This window comes from Malurus melanocephalus, unplaced genomic scaffold (genome assembly GCF_030028575.1).
Source record: "Malurus melanocephalus ecotype Western Australia unplaced genomic scaffold, MMel_1.1 scaffold_34, whole genome shotgun sequence".
In the NCBI taxonomy this organism is placed as follows: Eukaryota; Metazoa; Chordata; class Aves; order Passeriformes; family Maluridae; genus Malurus; species Malurus melanocephalus.
The window spans coordinates 3567323-3585676 of record NW_026623266.1 but is presented as its reverse complement, the minus strand read 5'-3'; the positions used below and the strand labels follow the sequence as shown (position 1 = coordinate 3585676).

General features: G+C 48.4%; 1 protein-coding gene across 3 annotated transcripts in view; it reads right to left on the bottom strand.

Annotated features, from left to right (window-relative positions):
* Positions 1-3630: 3630 nt before the first annotated feature.
* Positions 3631-18354, bottom strand: part of GAB2 (GRB2 associated binding protein 2) — a 90971-nt gene continuing 76247 nt past the window's right edge. The window contains exons 4-10 of one of the 3 annotated variants that reach the window (XM_057364075.1): positions 15925-16511; positions 14819-14913; positions 13798-14080; positions 12712-12802; positions 11288-11390; positions 10312-10437; positions 3631-8781 (exon numbers count right to left, since the gene is read on the bottom strand). In XM_057364075.1, the coding sequence (XP_057220058.1) occupies positions 8638-8781; positions 10312-10437; positions 11288-11390; positions 12712-12802; positions 13798-14080; positions 14819-14913; positions 15925-16511 (1429 nt within the window). In that variant the 3' untranslated portion in view covers positions 3631-8637. Of the gene's footprint in view, positions 8782-10311; positions 10438-11287; positions 11391-12711; positions 12803-13797; positions 14081-14818; positions 14914-15924; positions 16512-18354 lie in introns of those variants that run through there. The other 2 variants (XM_057364076.1, XM_057364077.1) reach the window with 2 other exon arrangements.

Sequence of the window (18354 nt, the reverse complement as noted above, 5' to 3'; positions counted from 1 at the left end):
CTTGTGGAACTGCTTGGTAACAGCGAGCAGTGRCAGGTCAGCCAGAAGGGTCTTATGCTGCATTGCAAGAAACCCAAAGGAGACACAGGGGCACAACCCTTCCAGCCAAGAGACGCTGACCTGATCCAGTTGGTGTTTCTGGGCTCCAGTGCCGACCCACTGTGTTACTGATGGCCTCTGGATGCTGTTAGCATGCAAAGCAGGCCCAGACATACAGCTGTTTTTTCCAGATGTGTCTTTAGGACTCATTGTCATTCTGCTGCTGTCATTTGATGGCTTTCCAGGCTGGATCTGCCCTGTAAAATCTGGGCTTTCCTTTGGGATGCCCTGAACTTAGCAGCAGATGACAGAACACCCCTAAACTCGTGACTTTTTTCTTTTTCAAATGCYGATTTGCAGTGTGAGTAGGCCAACCAGATAAGTTGTATCAACCCAATATCAATATATACTATGTAARCCAATGTACTATATAAATCAGTAGTGGGACAGGGGCTGATTTTGGTGGCAGATGGCCAACACAAGCCCCGGGCAGCACATCTACAGGACCACAGCTCTCTCCCATGTCCCTCCCTMTCTGTTGTCCCCTGCCTGCTCCTCCCTCACACCTGTAGTAGAGATTTCTCTAGCTCAAGTGGCAGAGACTTGTGCCTTAGGTCCTAAGTGCAGGGCCTAATCCTGACCATAGGGTATTGGGGTAGAAATACTGTGTTGCTGTGGAGGAAAAGGCAAAGCACAGACATTGCTATGGAAAATGTGAGCAGAAAGTCTGCTAGAAAGGACAGCTGAGGTCAAATCTCTGGTGTATACAATCATATTATTTTAATGCCTTTCCTCTATATAAATAAAGGAAATTAATAAATTCAACTTAGAGACTTAGTGTCTTATTGCAGTACTGATAGATACTGGGTCGACAGGTCCAAAAAAGAGATGGGGAAGCTGATGCTTCCAGCCTGAGCATCCAGCCTCAAGGATGGGGGATAGTCCTGCAGACTGGTGGGCGTGGAAGAGGGTAGCAGGCAGAGGAGATCTCCAGAAGGAGATCACAGTACTAATACTGGAGCCTTGCAGATGAGCAGTGGAGTGTGTTTGCTGTTTCTAAGTCAAGTGCRAAGAGGAAAAGCTGAAGTTTCACAGAAAGTACAGTGTTTCCTGGTTTTATTAATAGATGTCTATTTATTTCCTGTTCCAAGAGGTTGCCAAAAGTTTTCCTGTTGCTCTCATGCTAGGTCCTTTCTTTATTCTGGAGGGTCACCTGAAGGCATTTTCTGTGCTGCTTGCTGTAAGGTGCTTTTGTGGGACACTGTCTTTAATTTGATGAMATCCTAATCTAAATAATGAAGACAGATAATCAAACCAACATGAAAAATGGAGAGGCTGTATCATAGCTAAGCTCTTCCCTGAATATGTCTTGCTTTTTCCCCCAAGATTTTCTGAGATGGCAAACAGCACGCAATTCTGGGCATAGATGGCAGCCTGGRGAGTGTCAGGGGTGTCATGAGGTTGACTGTTTTAGTCCCTGTTAATTTCCTGTCATTATTTACATTGCACTTCCCTTTTGGATTCAGCCAATCCCACAATGTCTTTGATGAAGATATTAAATAGTTTTGATCCCAGTACAGATCTTTGAGGAACACTACTCATTGCTGATTTGGACACAGTCCTTGACTGTAACTCCTCCAATGTGGCCATCCCTCCAATTCCTTATTCATTTAATGGTCCACCCATCCATTAAACCGATACCTCTCCAATTCAAAGGTAAGAATATTATAAGGGACCATATTAAAGGYCTTTCAGAAGTCTAATATTGTATGGGTATGGTGCATCACTACCTGTGCTACACCAACTACAGTACATACTACATTGATACTAGTTTTAGTAATGCCAGGAATTTTTGTATATGGCATATTGAGAAAGGGTATACTGCAGTATATGTAATAGTATGGCTTATTTTTTCTGTCACAYATGCCTCCGGTCAAGGAGAACCCATAGGGGAGTGCTCAGCTCTTGGTTTGGGATGCCAGGTGTGCTGCAGATGTGAGGTAGTGCTGTTCTTGTCTCAAAGAGGTGTTACAGAAGCTGTGCTTAGGKAGGTGTTTTTCCCCAGTTGTATTTTATTTTTCCTAAAACACAGATATAATGTCTTAAAGGGCAGGGTTGAACTTTTAACTCTGGGGAAAAAGATTTGTCCTTGTGCTGAGGTTGTGTGGGTGATTTGGTGTCCTGGGCTGGGGCTCACAGGTGTGGAGCTGTTGMTGGGTGAGGAAGGCAGCATTTGTCCTCACCCCACACACAGCAGAGCAGATATATGACAGGAAACTCCATTTAGCAGCTGAAAAATACACTGCTTGGGTTCCTAAAGGCCCTCATTACCCATACAGGACATCTSAAGCTGTAGGAGATATGTGGCAGCATGCTGAGAAGATGCTCTGAAAGCCTCAAAGGTGCTACATAATCACACTTGATCTGYTCAATTATTTCCCCTTTCTTTCCCTGCTCTGAATCCATGCTGGGAATCACCAGGGAGCGATGTCTTTTTATTATCATTCTTTTATTTTCCCATTGCTTTTCTGTTGCATATACAGTACTTAAAAATGAGATCACCTTCACGTCAGGCATGTACCATGTTTATTAACAGCAAAAAAAGTATTATCTAGGCTTCACTCAAGACTGATTTACAGGATAAATAATTGTTTCAAATTACTTAAAAAAAAAAMCAAACAACAACCCCCCAAAGAATAAATTAATAACTTAAATGATTAGCTGTCCACAGTGATTTGAAAACTTAATAACCATTCAAACAGTGACACCACAAGAAGACACATACTGTACAGTTTGCCACAGATTACTCTTGTCTTTCCTTCTACAAATGGAAATCAAAAAATTAAAAATACTCCTCTTTAAGAACAGTCATAGGCTTTGAAACACACAAAACATCCCTGCGAATCGGCTGCCGACGCAACAGCTTCACAGCCGGGGCTCCGACCCCTCCTCGCAGCAGGTTAAAAAACAAATGGAAAAAACTACCCTAATTTGACTGGGTCTGTTCCCACACAGATGCCCAAAGCCAGTGGGACATGTTGACTTTGCCAAGGGCTGGGTTGAGTGGGGTATAACTACTCTAAAGGTTTGGTCCTAACCCTACGGGATTCATTGACAGGCTCCCCGTGGAGCCCAGGGTCCTGCTCCCTTCCCCTCTCTGTGACATGGTTCAACCACCACATCCAAAGGGCTCGCTAAAAAAACTGTGGTATTTTCAGGGTCAATGTGGCAGCAGAAYGCTGAAAACTGTGCAAATGGCATTTTCCCCACCCCCCTCACTCAGGAGAAAATCCTGCCAAGTTTTTTTTTCACCTTGGTGAAGAATTAAGGATGAAGGGGTTTTTGATGAGTTTTGCAGAKTGGAATGTGCAGKGCTGTGTATGATGCTGGGCATGACRGCAGGGTAGCACCACATGCTGCTCAGCCATTGCCTGCAGACTCAAAACAGCTCTTTGCATTATTAGATGTCAATTAATTACACCTCATGACACATCTGTGAGGTGGGGAAATAAGCAGTAAAAACCTTCATTTAACAAGCCGGAGAAAAAGCGGGATACAGAGTTCACATGAACCCTCTTGTCCCACGTGTGGTGTCACCCGGAGAATGACAATAAAAACGATGGTTCTTATCTCCTGGTCTTGGGGCAAACCTCTCCCATGCAGTCAACCCACTGGCCTGCAAATAAACCCTTTATTGAGGGCTTCCTCAAATGTTAAGTGCCTGCTGACTGGGAGCAACTGCTGAGAAACTCTTTTAGCTCAAGAGATGGAGCCATGTGGCTCAGCTTTTGTTTCAGATGTTACTGGCTGGTGTTAAAACTTGGTTGCCACGTGCCAGGACCAGCTGGCCGTGGGCCAGAAGGGGACAGCTGTTTGATGACACCTTGCTACATAGCAACTTTCCTCAGTAAGAGTCAATGCTAAATCAGCAACCTGATCAATAGCACTACACTAGGAGCTGTGAACAAGGAGATGAAATTGTGACTACAAAGATGAGACAGTAAGGACAGGCTGATGGAGGGATGAACTTCTCCAGGCCAAGGAAAAATTGTGATCAAAAGGCGCACATCTCTACCYGCAAGAGCATCGTTAACGGCTGCAAGATCATTGTGTACATGTGGGAAGATGGGGCAGAGAAGTGAAACGCTCAGTCTCATCAGGGGCCCTAAATTGGCTTATTGGCCCTTGTGATTTGATGYTGGGCTTGTCCCTCTGATTTTCTTGATGGCTCTTGGATTGGCCACGTGTGTTCTCTGGCTGGTGCCAGGGTTAGGCTTTGCTCTTCCCCCTTCCTGTTACARCTTGGGCTGTGCCATAATCCCAGCCCTGCAGCATCCACCTCACCCAGACAGCTTCTCTCCAATGGAACACAGTGTGGGTGCCAAATTTCACATGGAGTGGAACTGTTACTACGCCGGGTGGGAAAACACAAACACAACGCAAGCATGACTTGAAAAAACCATCCTCTTACTTGCCTCCTGGGCCAGAAAGATCAGACAGAACCTGGGAACTATTTTAACATCTTCCATAAGACTTGGACATGGCTGTACCCCACCCAAAGAGCCAAGATCACTGGGTAGCCAAAACAAGCCAACTCTTCCTGGAATGCTTAAGGGACTGGGATGCCAGGGTGTAGGAGGTGCACGGGGCTGCTGAGAGCTCTGGATCTAGCCTAACAAATTTATAGGTTCAAGCTGTCTCCCAGTTGCTAGAACTGTGTGTCCATGTCCTGGATAACTTGCTCTGGGCCCGCCAGCTGTCTCCCAGGTGTGAGGGATGGCCCAGGATAGATCAGGTCCTCTCACTGGGAAGTATGGCCTTAGGGGTTGAGCTGTGTGCCTTGCCATTTGGCGTCATGGCCAGAGAAATGGCCCAGTCCCTGTCTTGGATGTTATAGGGCTCTAAGCAACCCCTTGGGCCCTTCCCTCTCATGGAGGAGTCTCCACTCAAGCCCAGCAGCACAGGGTCTCAGGGTGGAAGGGATGCTCTGAGAAGGGTCAGCTATGGGGTTGACCTAGACTGGTCTTGAGAAGCTCCAAGGAGGAACGTGGCACCCCACAGGAAAACCCAGGGAAACAATGGCACTGCTGACCCATGAACAGCTCATGGGAGCCCCTCAGCAAGGTGTAGCCCAGCACATCCTGGTCCTCATACATCTCTTGTAGGGTTTCTCCTGCCCAGCTCAGAGCTGGGTGAATGGACCAAGGATCCCTGAAAGCCAGAGCACAGGCATTGTGCTGTCAGGCAGGATGACCCCCTTGAGACTGAAATGCCCTGGGTAAGTCCCGAGAGTGGTGGAAGTGATGGCTCCCCTCCCATCAATGCATGGCTTTTCCTGAGCATTCCACACCCCACAAATGTCCGCACATCCGACTCAAGACTCAGGCCCAAGGAGCACATGGTGAGGACCGAGACCCAAACCTCACTGGCAAACTCTCCTGCCTTCTTTCATCCCAATTTCATGTTCTCCCATATATCACCCTTGCCAGTGGCCCAGAGTCCAAATCCATGCCAGTTAGGCCCCAGTCAAGCCAAGCCTTCCCTACCTTTTGGTTCCAACCCTGCATTTGGCCCTATCTGCCAGACTCCCAGCTTTGCCCTGGTGCAGTCTGTGCTCATGCATTATTTTCTTTCACCAGCTTGAGACTAAGCCTAGGCCTGGCATCCATTTAGGGCTGGAAATGYATTTCCCACTGAACACTCAATGTCAGTTCAGAGCAAATCAGCTCCAAGGCAGCTCACACATCTCACCAGACAGAGAAACCAAGAGCAGCAGTTGCACACTCACAGCAAGGGATACACGCTTTTGGAGACTTTTGCCTTTAGAAACACCTGCTTAAAATTTTAAAGCTTGGGGAAAGCTTTGAGCTGTCACCATGGATCTTCATAAAACTCAATATTGAGGTCATGGTGCTTGTCCCACACACAACCCTTCTCCATGAGCACACATCATGTTAAGCACATCTCTTTTCCAATTCAAACCACAGAGCGATGAAGCAGGCTCTGACGTGAAGGCTCAAGCCAGTTTAATTGCAATTAAAATGAATAATTTGCAATGTTCTCAGCTTCCTAAAATACCTATTTCTAACAAAGGAGTCTRTCATACTTGAGAATCCAAGTATAAAGTGGATGTGATAAACTCAATGCCTTCAGGACAAAGTTCTTTTGGCAGTCCATGTAATTAAAGCAGCTGCTTTTCAATATGGTTTAARACTAAATACTGCACAAACATTAATCACCAGGGACTGCTGTAATCAGCTCGGCAATCATCATGGGTGACTATTTCCACTGAAGCCATTGATTACTTAATGCTCTCAGGAGGGRTTGATGCACTCATGTCTGCATGGCACAGTCTGTGGGATTCTCTTTAGTTTGGAGGTGCTGTTTGCTTGGTGCTCAGCAGGGGAAAAAAGAGAGGAATGTATCTGTTTCGGTGAAAACAYGGACTGGTAGTACATTCTAGTCTTCATTTCGTCATCTCACCAGGTAAGTGTGCAACCCCCAGCAGGAGACAGAGGCCCTTGCAGGCTGTAACACATCCCCTGACCTTCAGAAAACATCTGACTGTGTTATATCTTCCCCTTTAGGGCTTTGATTTTTTTTTCCTTCTAGTAATTATTATTTTTAGCATAAGGATTAGGATATTTGCTTCATTATTCCTGTAAAAGCCCAACACTCCAGTGTCTTAACAGGGTTGTCAGAGCTTTTCCATTAACATCCTTCCCTTTTATGGCATGTGAGAAGAAAATACAAAAGGGTGTCAAAAGTTCAAGACTTATTTTACCAGCACAGAGCAGCACACAGCCCTTAAGGGTCTGGTATCCCATCCCCATGGGGGTCATGTCTGGCCCTTTCCAAACTCAGACCAAGATTAAACAAATGTGTTAATGCTTAAGCATTAATAATCAATATAACTTGGTGGTGTTGGTGGAACACAGAGCCCACGGCTCTGGGAGGGGTTCAGCTTGCAGAAAGAATAGCTYCAGCTCTTTAATAAATATTATTACCTAATCTTTCTAATGTCTCCTTCATTTGGCTCTTGGTTTGCRGTCAGCCTGTTTATTCGTGTCAGCRCTTGCAGTCTGGCAATCAGGCTGCTCCATGGCAATCATTAGTTCTTCCTGTTTTCATGAGATCATGAATTATTATCTCTGCATTAAATTGCCTCATCCTTCTCTTCTCTCTGTGCTCAGCAGCTGCCTGGGGAGCGATCCCAAAGCCTGGATGTGTTAAGGATGCTGGCAAGGGACAACAACAGACTCCCACCCATAATTAGAGCCTAGGGTCATTCATGTCAGCAAGCCCCATTTCTGTGTTGAAGAAACATTGCTGGAGATGAGGGGAAAAGAGCTCAGCCTTTTGCACCCTCCACAAACCAGCCACAACGCCACGTTAAAGCTCACACTGAAACGCCTCGCCCTGACTCTCCTGACCAGCCTCTTCCCAAGCCTCTGACCTCACCATCAACCAACATTTCAACTACTCCTCTTCTTCCTTCCAAGAAACATTCCACCAGGCTTYCTCACCCGAGACCAACCTCTGCAGTACAGCACCTGCCTTCCCACAGTCCTTGCAGCAGCCTTCCCACTCCCTTCTTGTCACTCATCCTTATGCCAGTCCATGCACACAAGGTCTCCAGAGACCCCCAGACCCCCTCAAACTCAACCACAGAGCTTCTCAGGGTGCCCACCATGTAGGACTCTCACTCTATGGGCTTTTGGTGCCACAAAAGGCAAATTTTGGTTCTTAGGGTCAGATTCACAGGAACTGGTTTCAGATAGGCAGATAGTGGGTCAACGCTTAAATTCCACCTTCCAAAGCCACTCTCTCCAGCCCCTTCCAAAGCCAATCTCTGCAGCCCACTGACCTTGAGAGCTGATGGAGAAGATAAACAGAAGACACCTGTGTAAATGATGGGGCAAGCCCTGGGCTCCTAAGTCAGCTCAGTGGGATGGTGTGAATGYTTGTCAAGCTCCTGAAGGTTAACAACCCCAACCAAAACCACRGGGGCTGTCCAGCCAGGAGGAGAACAGCCTTCAGAGGTTTTGGGCACATTATATACAAGAGACGGTACAAGAAAAGTGATTTCAAAAGGAATTGAAATCAGTTTGCTCAGTTTTGGGACTGGGAGGAGGCAGAGAAGAGGACAACCATAAGGAGTGGAGAATCACAGCTGGGGAATGATATCCTATGTGAGATGCTGAAAACCTGTGTGGCATGGAAGCAGATGGGGAGAGATGATGCAGTGTGAGCACATAYGAGATGGCTTTAATCGCTGCAAGCAAAAGATGTGTAGGGTGAAACCTGGTATTGCTAAGTCAAAGTTCCTGGATAGTGCATCCAGCAGTGCATCCATWAAGCACAAACCTAGCCACCGAACACGGTTGGTCTTTACCACTGGCAAACAGTATCCGCCAAGTCTTCCCCTGAAATTAAGTTTTGTTTTGTTTTGTTTTAAGAGGAAAAAAAACCAATGAAACCCCTTCGCCTCCACACACAAGTCTTAGAAATCAGCCCAAGTGGATCTGGCAGCCCAGTGGGGCTGYAGCTGGGGGAAACCAACAGGGCATGTGCCTGTTTGGCTGCCTGCTGCGGGCACTACTGCTTCGTGCTCTTGGCGGGCTCCGAGGACTGCCGCACATCCGTCCACTCCTGCATGGTGCTCTGCAGCGCCTGCGTCTTCTCCTTGTCCACTTGCACGTAATCAACCTTCTCATCTGAGGCGACCGACGAGGTGGAGGGCTGTGGGGACGAGAAACACGGCACCGCCTGGTCACTCAGAGCTCCCTGCTCTGCCCTCTCACTTCTTTCTGCCGCAGCACTGAGCCCACCAGCACCATTCCTGCTGTCTTGCAGACTCCACAGCTCATCACCCTCCCCCTAACCTCCCAAAGAGACTTGGGTGAGGGATTTCAGCCTGATCTGCCTCTTGCTGGCATGAGACTGCAGTGCAGTGGGAGGGCAGAAACAGCATRTGGGTCTCTACCTTCTCACAAATTCTGGGACGTGGATGTTTGCTTGTAACTGTGTTCTTTAACTGCTGATATGGTGAGTTCAGCCTTACATCTCTCTCGTTTGCCTGTAAAGAACTCCAGAACTCTTAGAGATACACATAAAAATCCCTTTTAGCTTGCTGACTCTACTCACCTATGGCACTAGGTCATTTTCAGCCCCAAAACAATAAATATGTTTGCACGTCAACCAAGAGATATGTTGAGGAACAAAGTGATAACTTTAAACAATAGTTTCTGGAGTCCTGGAGTTTTTTTCTGCCTCTACAAGCATTTCAGAAGACCTCCATCTGCTTGTAACTGGRGCCAGATTGTTTTTTAATGGTCTAAAATCACTTTTCCAGAACKGGGTATAATTTAAATGGGTAACACTTGCAGAAGTATTGCTGGGCAGAAACAAACCATCAGGAGACGACTGTCAAATAATAAAAAGATCTAACCAGTGGGATGCTTTGCCTAAGGAACAAGGCAGTGTTTGAGAAAGTGAGGCTAACTCACAAGTGGCTGCCACAAAAGTTTACACAAGCCTTGTCCTTCACCTTTAGGGTGCAAAATCCAACCCTGGTTTTGGAGGACCTGTTGTTCTGAAGGAGGGAAAAACAAGTTCTGATACTTCTTGGGATACCTCCTGACAGCTTTTCAATATATGCAGTCTCCAGCTGAATTTGTGGTCTCATAAGCATTTCTGAACCCTGCAAAGCTGCAAAYATGCAAGAGAGACTGAGTCTGACCTAGAATAAATACAGCAGCGGGTCATGGAATAGTTTGGGTTGGAAGGGACCTTAAAGATCATGTCATTTCAACCATGCCACAGGCAGGGACACCTTCCACTAGACCAGGATGCTCAGAGCCCCATCCAACCTAGCCATGAAGACTTCCAGGGATGGGGCATCCACAGCTTCCTGGGCAGTCTGCTCAAGTGCCTCACCACCCTCATAGTAAAGAATTTCTTCCTAACATCTATTCTAAACCTGCCATTGGTCAGTTTAAAGCCATTATCCCTTGTAGTCTCACTGYCYGCCCTCRTAAAAAGTCYYTTTCCAGGTCTCTTGSAGCCCCTTTAGGCACTGGAARGTRCTCTGAGATCTCCTTGGAGCCTTTTCTTCTCCAGGCTGAAYAATCCCACCTGCCTCAGCTGGTRTCCACAGCAGAGGTGCTCCAGCCCTCATCAGAGACTGTTTGGASTGTGCTGTTGCCAATGTGCATAGAACCCCTTAAAAATGCATCAGTTTTAACCAGAAGTTCATRAAATCCCCCGTACCTTCCTGTGTGGCCCTGGTGAGCTTGGCTGGAAGTCCAGGGCCAGGTAATCCACACTCCCCGAACTCTTTTTAGGCGCTGGGCTGTTGGTACCACTAGGAACAGGAGAAGCAGAAATGGGGTTTTGCTAATGCAGGGAAGAGACAGGAGAGATAATGAGGATTAAAATGGGAAGGAAGGAAGAAAAAAGGAAATTAACACAAATCCAGAAATGAAACACGTTGGAGACACCTTTAAAAGAGCCTGGATATTTGCTCACCTGCCTCTGGGACAAGGATGTGCAGAACTGCTGAGATATTATAAATGTTATATATTGTGCTAACAAGTATTTCAAGCTCATGCTCTTGATTTCATGTATCAGAGCAGCTCTGCTGCCTTTGTSCTGATTTTATTCACATGCCTGACAACAGACGTGGGCTTTAGCACGTCCCAAGAACCACACCTCAGTGAGGCCAGGCCAGCTCTGGGATCTTCACTAATCACAGCCATGCTACACAGAGCACAGATTTCCTCTAYCCTATTAGTTACATAGCCTCAAAAATATGCTTCAAGTCAGTAGCTTCACCAAGAGACAAAATCCCCTCCCTGTARGCAGTGCCACTCCCTCCAGCTGCTSTGATAGCCCCTGCCCCCATAGAAACATGATGTCAGCAGCTCTTAGGGGAAAACAACATTGAAAAAAATCTACTTTAATTAGGAAAATACACCCTGACAGTCCATATAAACTTTTATCCCCTCTCARTTCCTGGCAAAGTAGCTGATACATGTTCCTGCTCTCATACACATTTAAAACTCCAACCAGACATGTCATTTTCAGAAGGAAACACCCTGTTTTGTGCATTCAAGGATGCACATAAGGATGTACTCCRCACTGTGCTATCTGAGCACTTCCAWGTCATGAGCTAGGAATRTATCTGCAGAGCTGGGGAGAGTGTATGTCCTGCCAGGACCTTCTATCTTAGCTGTGGGGCCCTTACCATCGCCACGTAGTTCTCCTCGCTGTCTCCCGAGTCAGTGCTGGTGATGCTCTGCGAGGAGACAGGGCGACAGTACTGCAGAGAGCCAGCGTTGAAGGACTGCCTGCAGGAGCAAGGGTTGATGTGTTACTGATGGCTGCAGCTCCTGCTTGTCCTCTGCCAAGCAGGGATGGGAGAGGGCAGCTCCTGACACCTGCAGCCATCACCATGCTCTGGTCTGAGCATGAAGAAGAGCTGGTGGCATTGAGGTTTTCCAGCCTGTCCTTTCCATGGTCAGAATCACTGGGTTTGGTATCTTAATTGTTTTCTTTCTAGGACTTTTAGTAACATCTTGCTTGCTATGTACCTGTAACTCTCCTGCTACTGTCTACATAAATCAGATTCCATGAACTCTTTCATCTCATGGGGAACATTTAATGGTGGAGGATGCAGGGAAGTGAGCTTTGGTGAAGCCTCTCACCTCCAGCCCCACCACAGCTACAGGATTTGTTTACTGTACAGGGCCCTACCCAAATTTTTTGCCGGAAAACAAATCCTCTTAGGAATTGTCTTGCTTTCAATTGGCCAAATCTAATTATACTGAACAAGATAATGAAATCAGCTTCTGGCATTAAAGCACGTGTCTTTAAAAGCYATTCGTTGCCAGCCAGTACAGCAGGGTCATATGATTAGCTGATAAGGGAAAAATCCATTAGCTTCTCCGGGGTCGGACCTCTTGTCAATCAAACCCTGCTCGCTGCTTCCCAGCGCGGTGATTTCAGCACGCAGCGCTCATGCCCTGCAGTCAGTCTCCACACAATCCAATTTATTAGARGAGTCACAGCAGCCAAGCTTTGCTTCTGCTTTTTGCTGGACAACATCAGACCGTGAATTAGTAGCAAAGCTGGAATTGTGTGAATCCTGTTATTTTTGGCTGGCAGACATAGCTCTGAAGTGCTTTGGTTTAATTTTGCAGACTTCCTTCAGGCTAGGCTTTGCTTTCAAGGCAATCARAACATGGCTTGGGCAGAGCCTGAGAGTGTCACCCTGTGTTTTGAGACTACAGTGGGGTTTTTGGGGAGATAGCTTGCATGTGAAATCATGCCCCCCATCCCCAGCGTGGCTGAGTTGGGCTGGCTCAGCTGCATCATGAGTTATGGTGGACCACAGGACCCAGGTCAGAGCTGCTGCTCTCCAGCAGGAGTTGTCAGATCCCAGAAACAGGAAATGTCTTCAAGKGATCTTAATTAGCTTGTTAGCCACATGCTGGCTTTCATGTGAAATCCCAACCCAAATGAATTTATCTTCCTGCCACCAGCTGCGATGTGGGGAATGTTTAATCCATGGCGAKGTGACAGAATCGCTACATGTGGACACCAGTGAGAATAAGACCAGAGAGCTGCTGCTGTGGCAAAGCAAGAATTCATCCCCCAGCCATTACTCACGTTGGCCTGGACCAGGATTTTGTGACTGGCGATTTGAAGGGAAGCTCATCGATGACAGTGTTGTTCCTCAGGTCCAGCGGTGATGGCTTTGCTGGGGAGGGGAAAAACCTTTGATCAGAAGCAGCATGTTCCTACAATTCAGCCTCTGTGACTGCATCAGAGTGTCCCCAACCTAGGGTGGGTGACTTCCCATTCTACTAATCAGTCCCCCAGCCCTCCCTGCTGATGRCAAATACTCTGAACCACAATCCCTGTGCTTATTTATGCCAGAACTGTGAGAAAACACTGAATTTCTCCCTCTGACCCACAGCCCCAAAGTGGATGGGTGGTCCCAAAAGGGAACATGCCTCCCAGGGAATGGAGACCTGCTAAAAATGCCCAAGCCCCAAACCCATTCATTAGAGATCTGTGGTAATACATCAGATGAGGACAAGAYCATGCTCTGACAGCCCTGAGCTCCCTCTGTCTGGAGTGTTTTCCTATAGGGAATGAGAAAGGACAGCTGCAGGGCAATGTGGAAGCTCTTCTCATGGACAGTTCATTAGGTGGAAGAGCTATGTTCCAACCAACAGAGTGTTCATGGGGTTAGGTGTTGACACCTTTGAGAAGGGAGCCCTTCTCCTCAGCATCTCCTTGTGGTGGCCACAAACCAGACAATGGACTGGGGAGGGATTTGAATGATGTCAGCAAAGTCCTGAGGGAAGARCTGCCTGCAACCAGCCAGTAGAAAACAGTAGGAAAAATCTGTGTCATCTGAATACAACACTGAGATTTTGGGGAGGAGCATAGGGAGAGGTGCAGACCAAGGAGGTGAGATCGTGCCTGTGACATGCACCTCCTGTAAAGGCCTGGAAGGGTTTGGGATGGGCTGTTCAAGCACCATAAAAGCTACATTTGTGCTCTGGAACTCCTGAAACAGGAAGGGGATGGGGGACATCTGAAAGCCTGACTGTGCTGGCAGTAGCAAAGCACACCCCACCTAGGACTGGACACAACTTCACAGATGAGATCTGAAGTATTAAGAGGATAGARGGATTCCTGGAAAGATTCACGCACAACCAAAGATTCATGCACAGCCGTTCTTACCTTTCCGGTCGGGTTTGAGGTTGCGGTTGACAGGCGGGGGCTGGATTTCACTCAGCCGTCTGTGGCACTGAGCCACGGCTCCTCCTTTGTGCACAGGAAGGGTGCCTGAGGACAGCCCCACCAGGTCAAAGTGATGCGGCCCAGGGCTCATGGGGATGTAGAGGTTTTGGGCGTTGTCGTTGGCTTTCTCGGCGTGGATTAGGGGCGAGGAACCGGGGTTCATAGGGACGTAGTTGTCCTCGGAGTCGGTGCTGTGGGAGCGGGCCACCGCTGCCTTGGCCTGCTGGGGGACAAGTGAGAGGACGTGCTGTGAGCATTGGGCACTGCTCAACCCCATCCTACTACAAACCCTTCATCCCATMATAACCAGACAACACCTGAGGGGAGACTCGCTCTACAATCTAAGCACAGAGGGAAGGGGTGATCTGTCCCCTCCCTGGCCRTCAGTTTGCCCTGAGAGGGTCTACCTCTTCTGTTTGCAAGACATTGCAACATCCTGAGCTTTCAAAAAGGTCYTAATAGCCCAGACCCTGAGCATTTTCTCATGGTCAGAGCGAGCTGAAGAAGCACACTTAACCTGGAAAGTCTTCCTTCCATGGGCTCTGTCCATAACTAAAATGCAATATGAAAGGCTTCATTAATGTCATTTCCAGCTCAGGAAATCTTAGAAAGTGCACAGAAGAGGCTGCTCTGGCAACATGTCAAAACGTAGTTCAGCAGCATCCCAGGCTTCAGGAAGAAGCCAAACTCCTGGGCAGTTTTTGGTTTTTTTTTTTTTTGGGCCAATGCTGCAGTCAGACACAGAGTGTGGAAGCAAAGCTCTGCACGTGGTGCTGGGTTAGGTGGCTGCCACTCCATCAGTTCCCTGCAGGCCACCACGGTTTTGACTAAAACCATGAACAGACCCCTTTTTGAGTTAGCTCTGCAGGGCTGTGAGGTCCAGCCCAGACCCAGCCTGTCTCTGAGTGTGTAAGGTGAAGGTGGTGCTCGCAGTGTGGTGGCCCCCACCGAGCCAACTCACCAGGTAGGAGTTGTAGCCATCGTTCATGGACTCTGCGGAATGCACAGCGCTGTCACCCCCGCGCTGGGGGTACTCGTACGTCTCACAAGAAGAAGCTGCAACACAACCACAAATGCACATGTCCCACCACAGATGCTGATGAAAAGGGGTCCCTGAAAACCAAATCCAGGCACTGGGAGGGCAGTATCTGTTCTTGTTGATTGAGATGCTGATGAGAAGTCACAGTCTTTAGCTTGTCACAGACTCTGCTGTGCTCCTTCCCAATCAGCATCAACACAACTGCAYGTGCCACACAGACCTAGCCCTGTTCTGTCAAAGGGCAGCAAAATCCCGGGGTAAAGGTGTCAGAAAAGGGAGATCATGGTGACAAGACTGGGTTAAGGGGGACCTCTGCTAGAGCTTGCTCAGCAAACGTAAAGGCTGGCAGCCTCCAGTAAAGGGAAGATGGATGCTAAGCTCTTTGATTGGTCTGCCTGCTGCTGAGCATGGGTCTGATCTCAGCCTAAGTGTGGGCATTTAGGTAGGAGGAGATGGGGGAAGCATTTCAGAGAGCTGTATGTATAATTCATAGTGTGCTTTCTTTCCTAAGTTACTTTGCAACTATCTCATCCTAGGCACAAGGTTTGGAAAAGGAAGGTTCACCTACAGCCCAACCATGGCCAATGGCAATGGTGGCTCTGCTGCACTGAGAATTTGGGTTTTGGAGAGGTGCAAACCCAGGTGATGTGCAAAACCAGGAAACCAGGCTGAAATATGTTCTGATAAACTGGGTTATGAATGGAAGTAAAGGCAAGCTAAAAACAGCTGAAATCATCAAAATCTGGCAAAGGGCTGCATAAGCAAGCAGATTTGGGGTTTTGGTTCAAGGGACAACACAGCCAAGAGTTGGCTGAGCAGCTCTGATGCRCAGAACTCTGCGGGTGCCTCTCCATGCCTGCTGAATTACAAAAAATGGGGCCAGATCTTGGCAGGGGAGAGCTTCTTTGTGTTCAACCTCCTGGCTGGTGCCACCAGCATTCCAGCTCTACCACAACCCAGTGGGACTGATCTCCCCAAGGCTGCTCAACAGCACAAAGCCACCCCCWGCTGCCCATCCCCAAATTCACCTCGGTGCAGTCTGCTGTTCTCCACTGCTGGCAGCGTGTTTCTCCGGGGAATGGTGGCTGCCATGGGGGTGAGACCCAAATTTTCCCCAGGCTGGGGCCTCTGGGGCGGGCTGCCCCACCGTGGCTCTGTCTGCCCAGGTTTTGGGGGCCGTGGGGGTGGTGCAGCAGGTGAGTCGCTGGCGGCCACGGCCAGAGCATTGTGGTTCTTGTCCAGCGTAAATGTCCTGGGGATCTGGTAGATGGAGAGTGGGGTGGCAGGGATGTCATAGGAGTCCGTGGAGAGCTCCCCAAAYTCCTTACATAGGGTGTTGTTGGGAGTCTTGTAGGTGTAGACCTCCTCATTATCAGTTTCAGAGCTGGTGAGGCTCGACTTGGGGTGGCTGTAGGAGCCGAAGGAACGCGGGAGGTCGTAGGCACTGTCCCTGAACTCCGAGTTGTGCCGGCTGGGCTTTGGCAGGCTGTAAAAGCCGTGCAGCTGCCCTCCAATGCCGTTCACACAGTGCCCATTGCCCTGCGAGAGCTTCTGCACYGCCGTGTCGCTCCGCATGAAGAAGGCAGACCTCGTGGCTTGGGAGAAGCTGGCACTCCTGCAGAGAGAGGGGAGAAAGGGGCTGAAACAGGAACAGAGCCAGTTCTGGGGTGCAGAGAGCTCTGCTGCCCCGTTTGTCACCTCAATGACCTGCAGTGCTCAACCCCAAGCAATGAGACCACCTCAGACCCCTCCAAACGTGCCCACAGCACACTTCAACCTTCAAAATGCCTCCTCACAAGTGAGATGTACCCACGCTCAGCTCCATGACAGGGCCACAGGCAAGAATGACCCTTTGGTCCAGACATAAATTGCTCCAAAAGGGCAATTTTCACACCATGTGACAATTCCCTGAGGCACAGCGGTGGTGTCATTGCCGTCGTGCCATTGTGTGCCCATCCACATTACAGGAGGGAGACTTCACCTCGCCTCTGCCTGGCAAATGTGTTTGAGAGGGCTTGGAAAAATTCCTGAGGGCGATTATTTCAAAGTCTCCRGCCATGTCACCACCCTGCCCTCTTGCAGGACGAGCACTGGGGAGGTCACAGAAGTCCCCAGATGGGATTTGGCATTTGCAGCCCTGATGTGCACCAGAAGGGGAATGAACCTCAGGGCTAATTTCAGATTTGTAAAAGCCCTGGAGTCCTCCAGGGTGAGCAGGGCAGAGGGGTCACGGGATCCATGCCTTGCTAATGATTTATCAATTTATAGTGTCTGGGGACACTAGCCAGGACAGGGACCAAGCATGGAGATCTTGAGCCTCTAACAACTGCTGGTTAGCCACTGCCCCTCTGCTCATTCCCTTCAAGGTACTGCATCTCCTGTTTTATCCCTGTTTTATCCCTTACATGGGTTGGGCTTTTGGGAAGCACACACTTGCAGTCAGAAAGGGCTCAGCCAGCCCCATACAAACACCGCCCCCCAYAGAAGACAGTTCTGCCTATGTCAATGATTGTGGTGAGAAAAAGYGAAGTGGGTACAGGGGGAGCCTCCAGTCGTGGCAAATCACTGGGAAAGTGGCAGTCCCATGGGAAAAGCTGGGAAATGGTGGTTTACACTGCTCTGGTGTGGCTGATGCTGTGCAGGGACAACAGGGATTCTGTTTCATGGAGCCAGCACGAGATGGCGCTCAGAAATAGGGCTCATTTTGGGGAAAAAGCCAAAGTGATGTTGGGATGAGACAAATGAATCCTCGCCACCTTCAATCCACCCAGAAGTGGTTTGGGTTCTGTCCCAGTATTTTCAGTCGAGGACTTTAAACATCTCATGGGTTAATTATTCTGCATTGCCTGCCAATTAGCTACTATTACCCTCATTTTATGGATGAGTAAAGTAAGAGCTCCAGAGCTGAAAGGGGAGGGATTCCCAGCAGTCCTGCAGCCTGGCCCCGTGCACTGGGCATCGATCAGAAGGTTATTTCTGGCCCAGTTGCAGAAGCTACCAMTGGCCAGTTTGTTTCTGCTCACCACAGCATTGGTGCTTGCTCCCTTCTCCTCTGGGTCCCAGCCTTGTTCCAGCTCTCAGCGGGTGGCTTTTAGGTATCCTCATAGCTGGAGCGTGAGAGGGCTGTTTTTTTTTTTTTTTTGTTTGTTTGATTGGATTGGTGTTTTGTGCTTGTTTTTGATGGTTTTAAAGCAACTAAATAGTTGCGTAGCTCAATAGTGGCTCTCTTGTGTGCACACATACCAGGAAGTCTTCACACCAGGAAGTTGGCCAAAAGGAGGTTTTAATGTAGTTGCTTGCTTTGCTGACTGTCTACTTGGATCCAGCATAATTATTTGAGGAAGATATGTGGATTCAAAAGACTGTCCTCTCAGCACTCCTCACTTATGTAAATCTGTAAAAAAAAAAAAAAAAAAAACCAGCGAAGGCTGAAACAATTTTTGACGTTTTAAATTCCT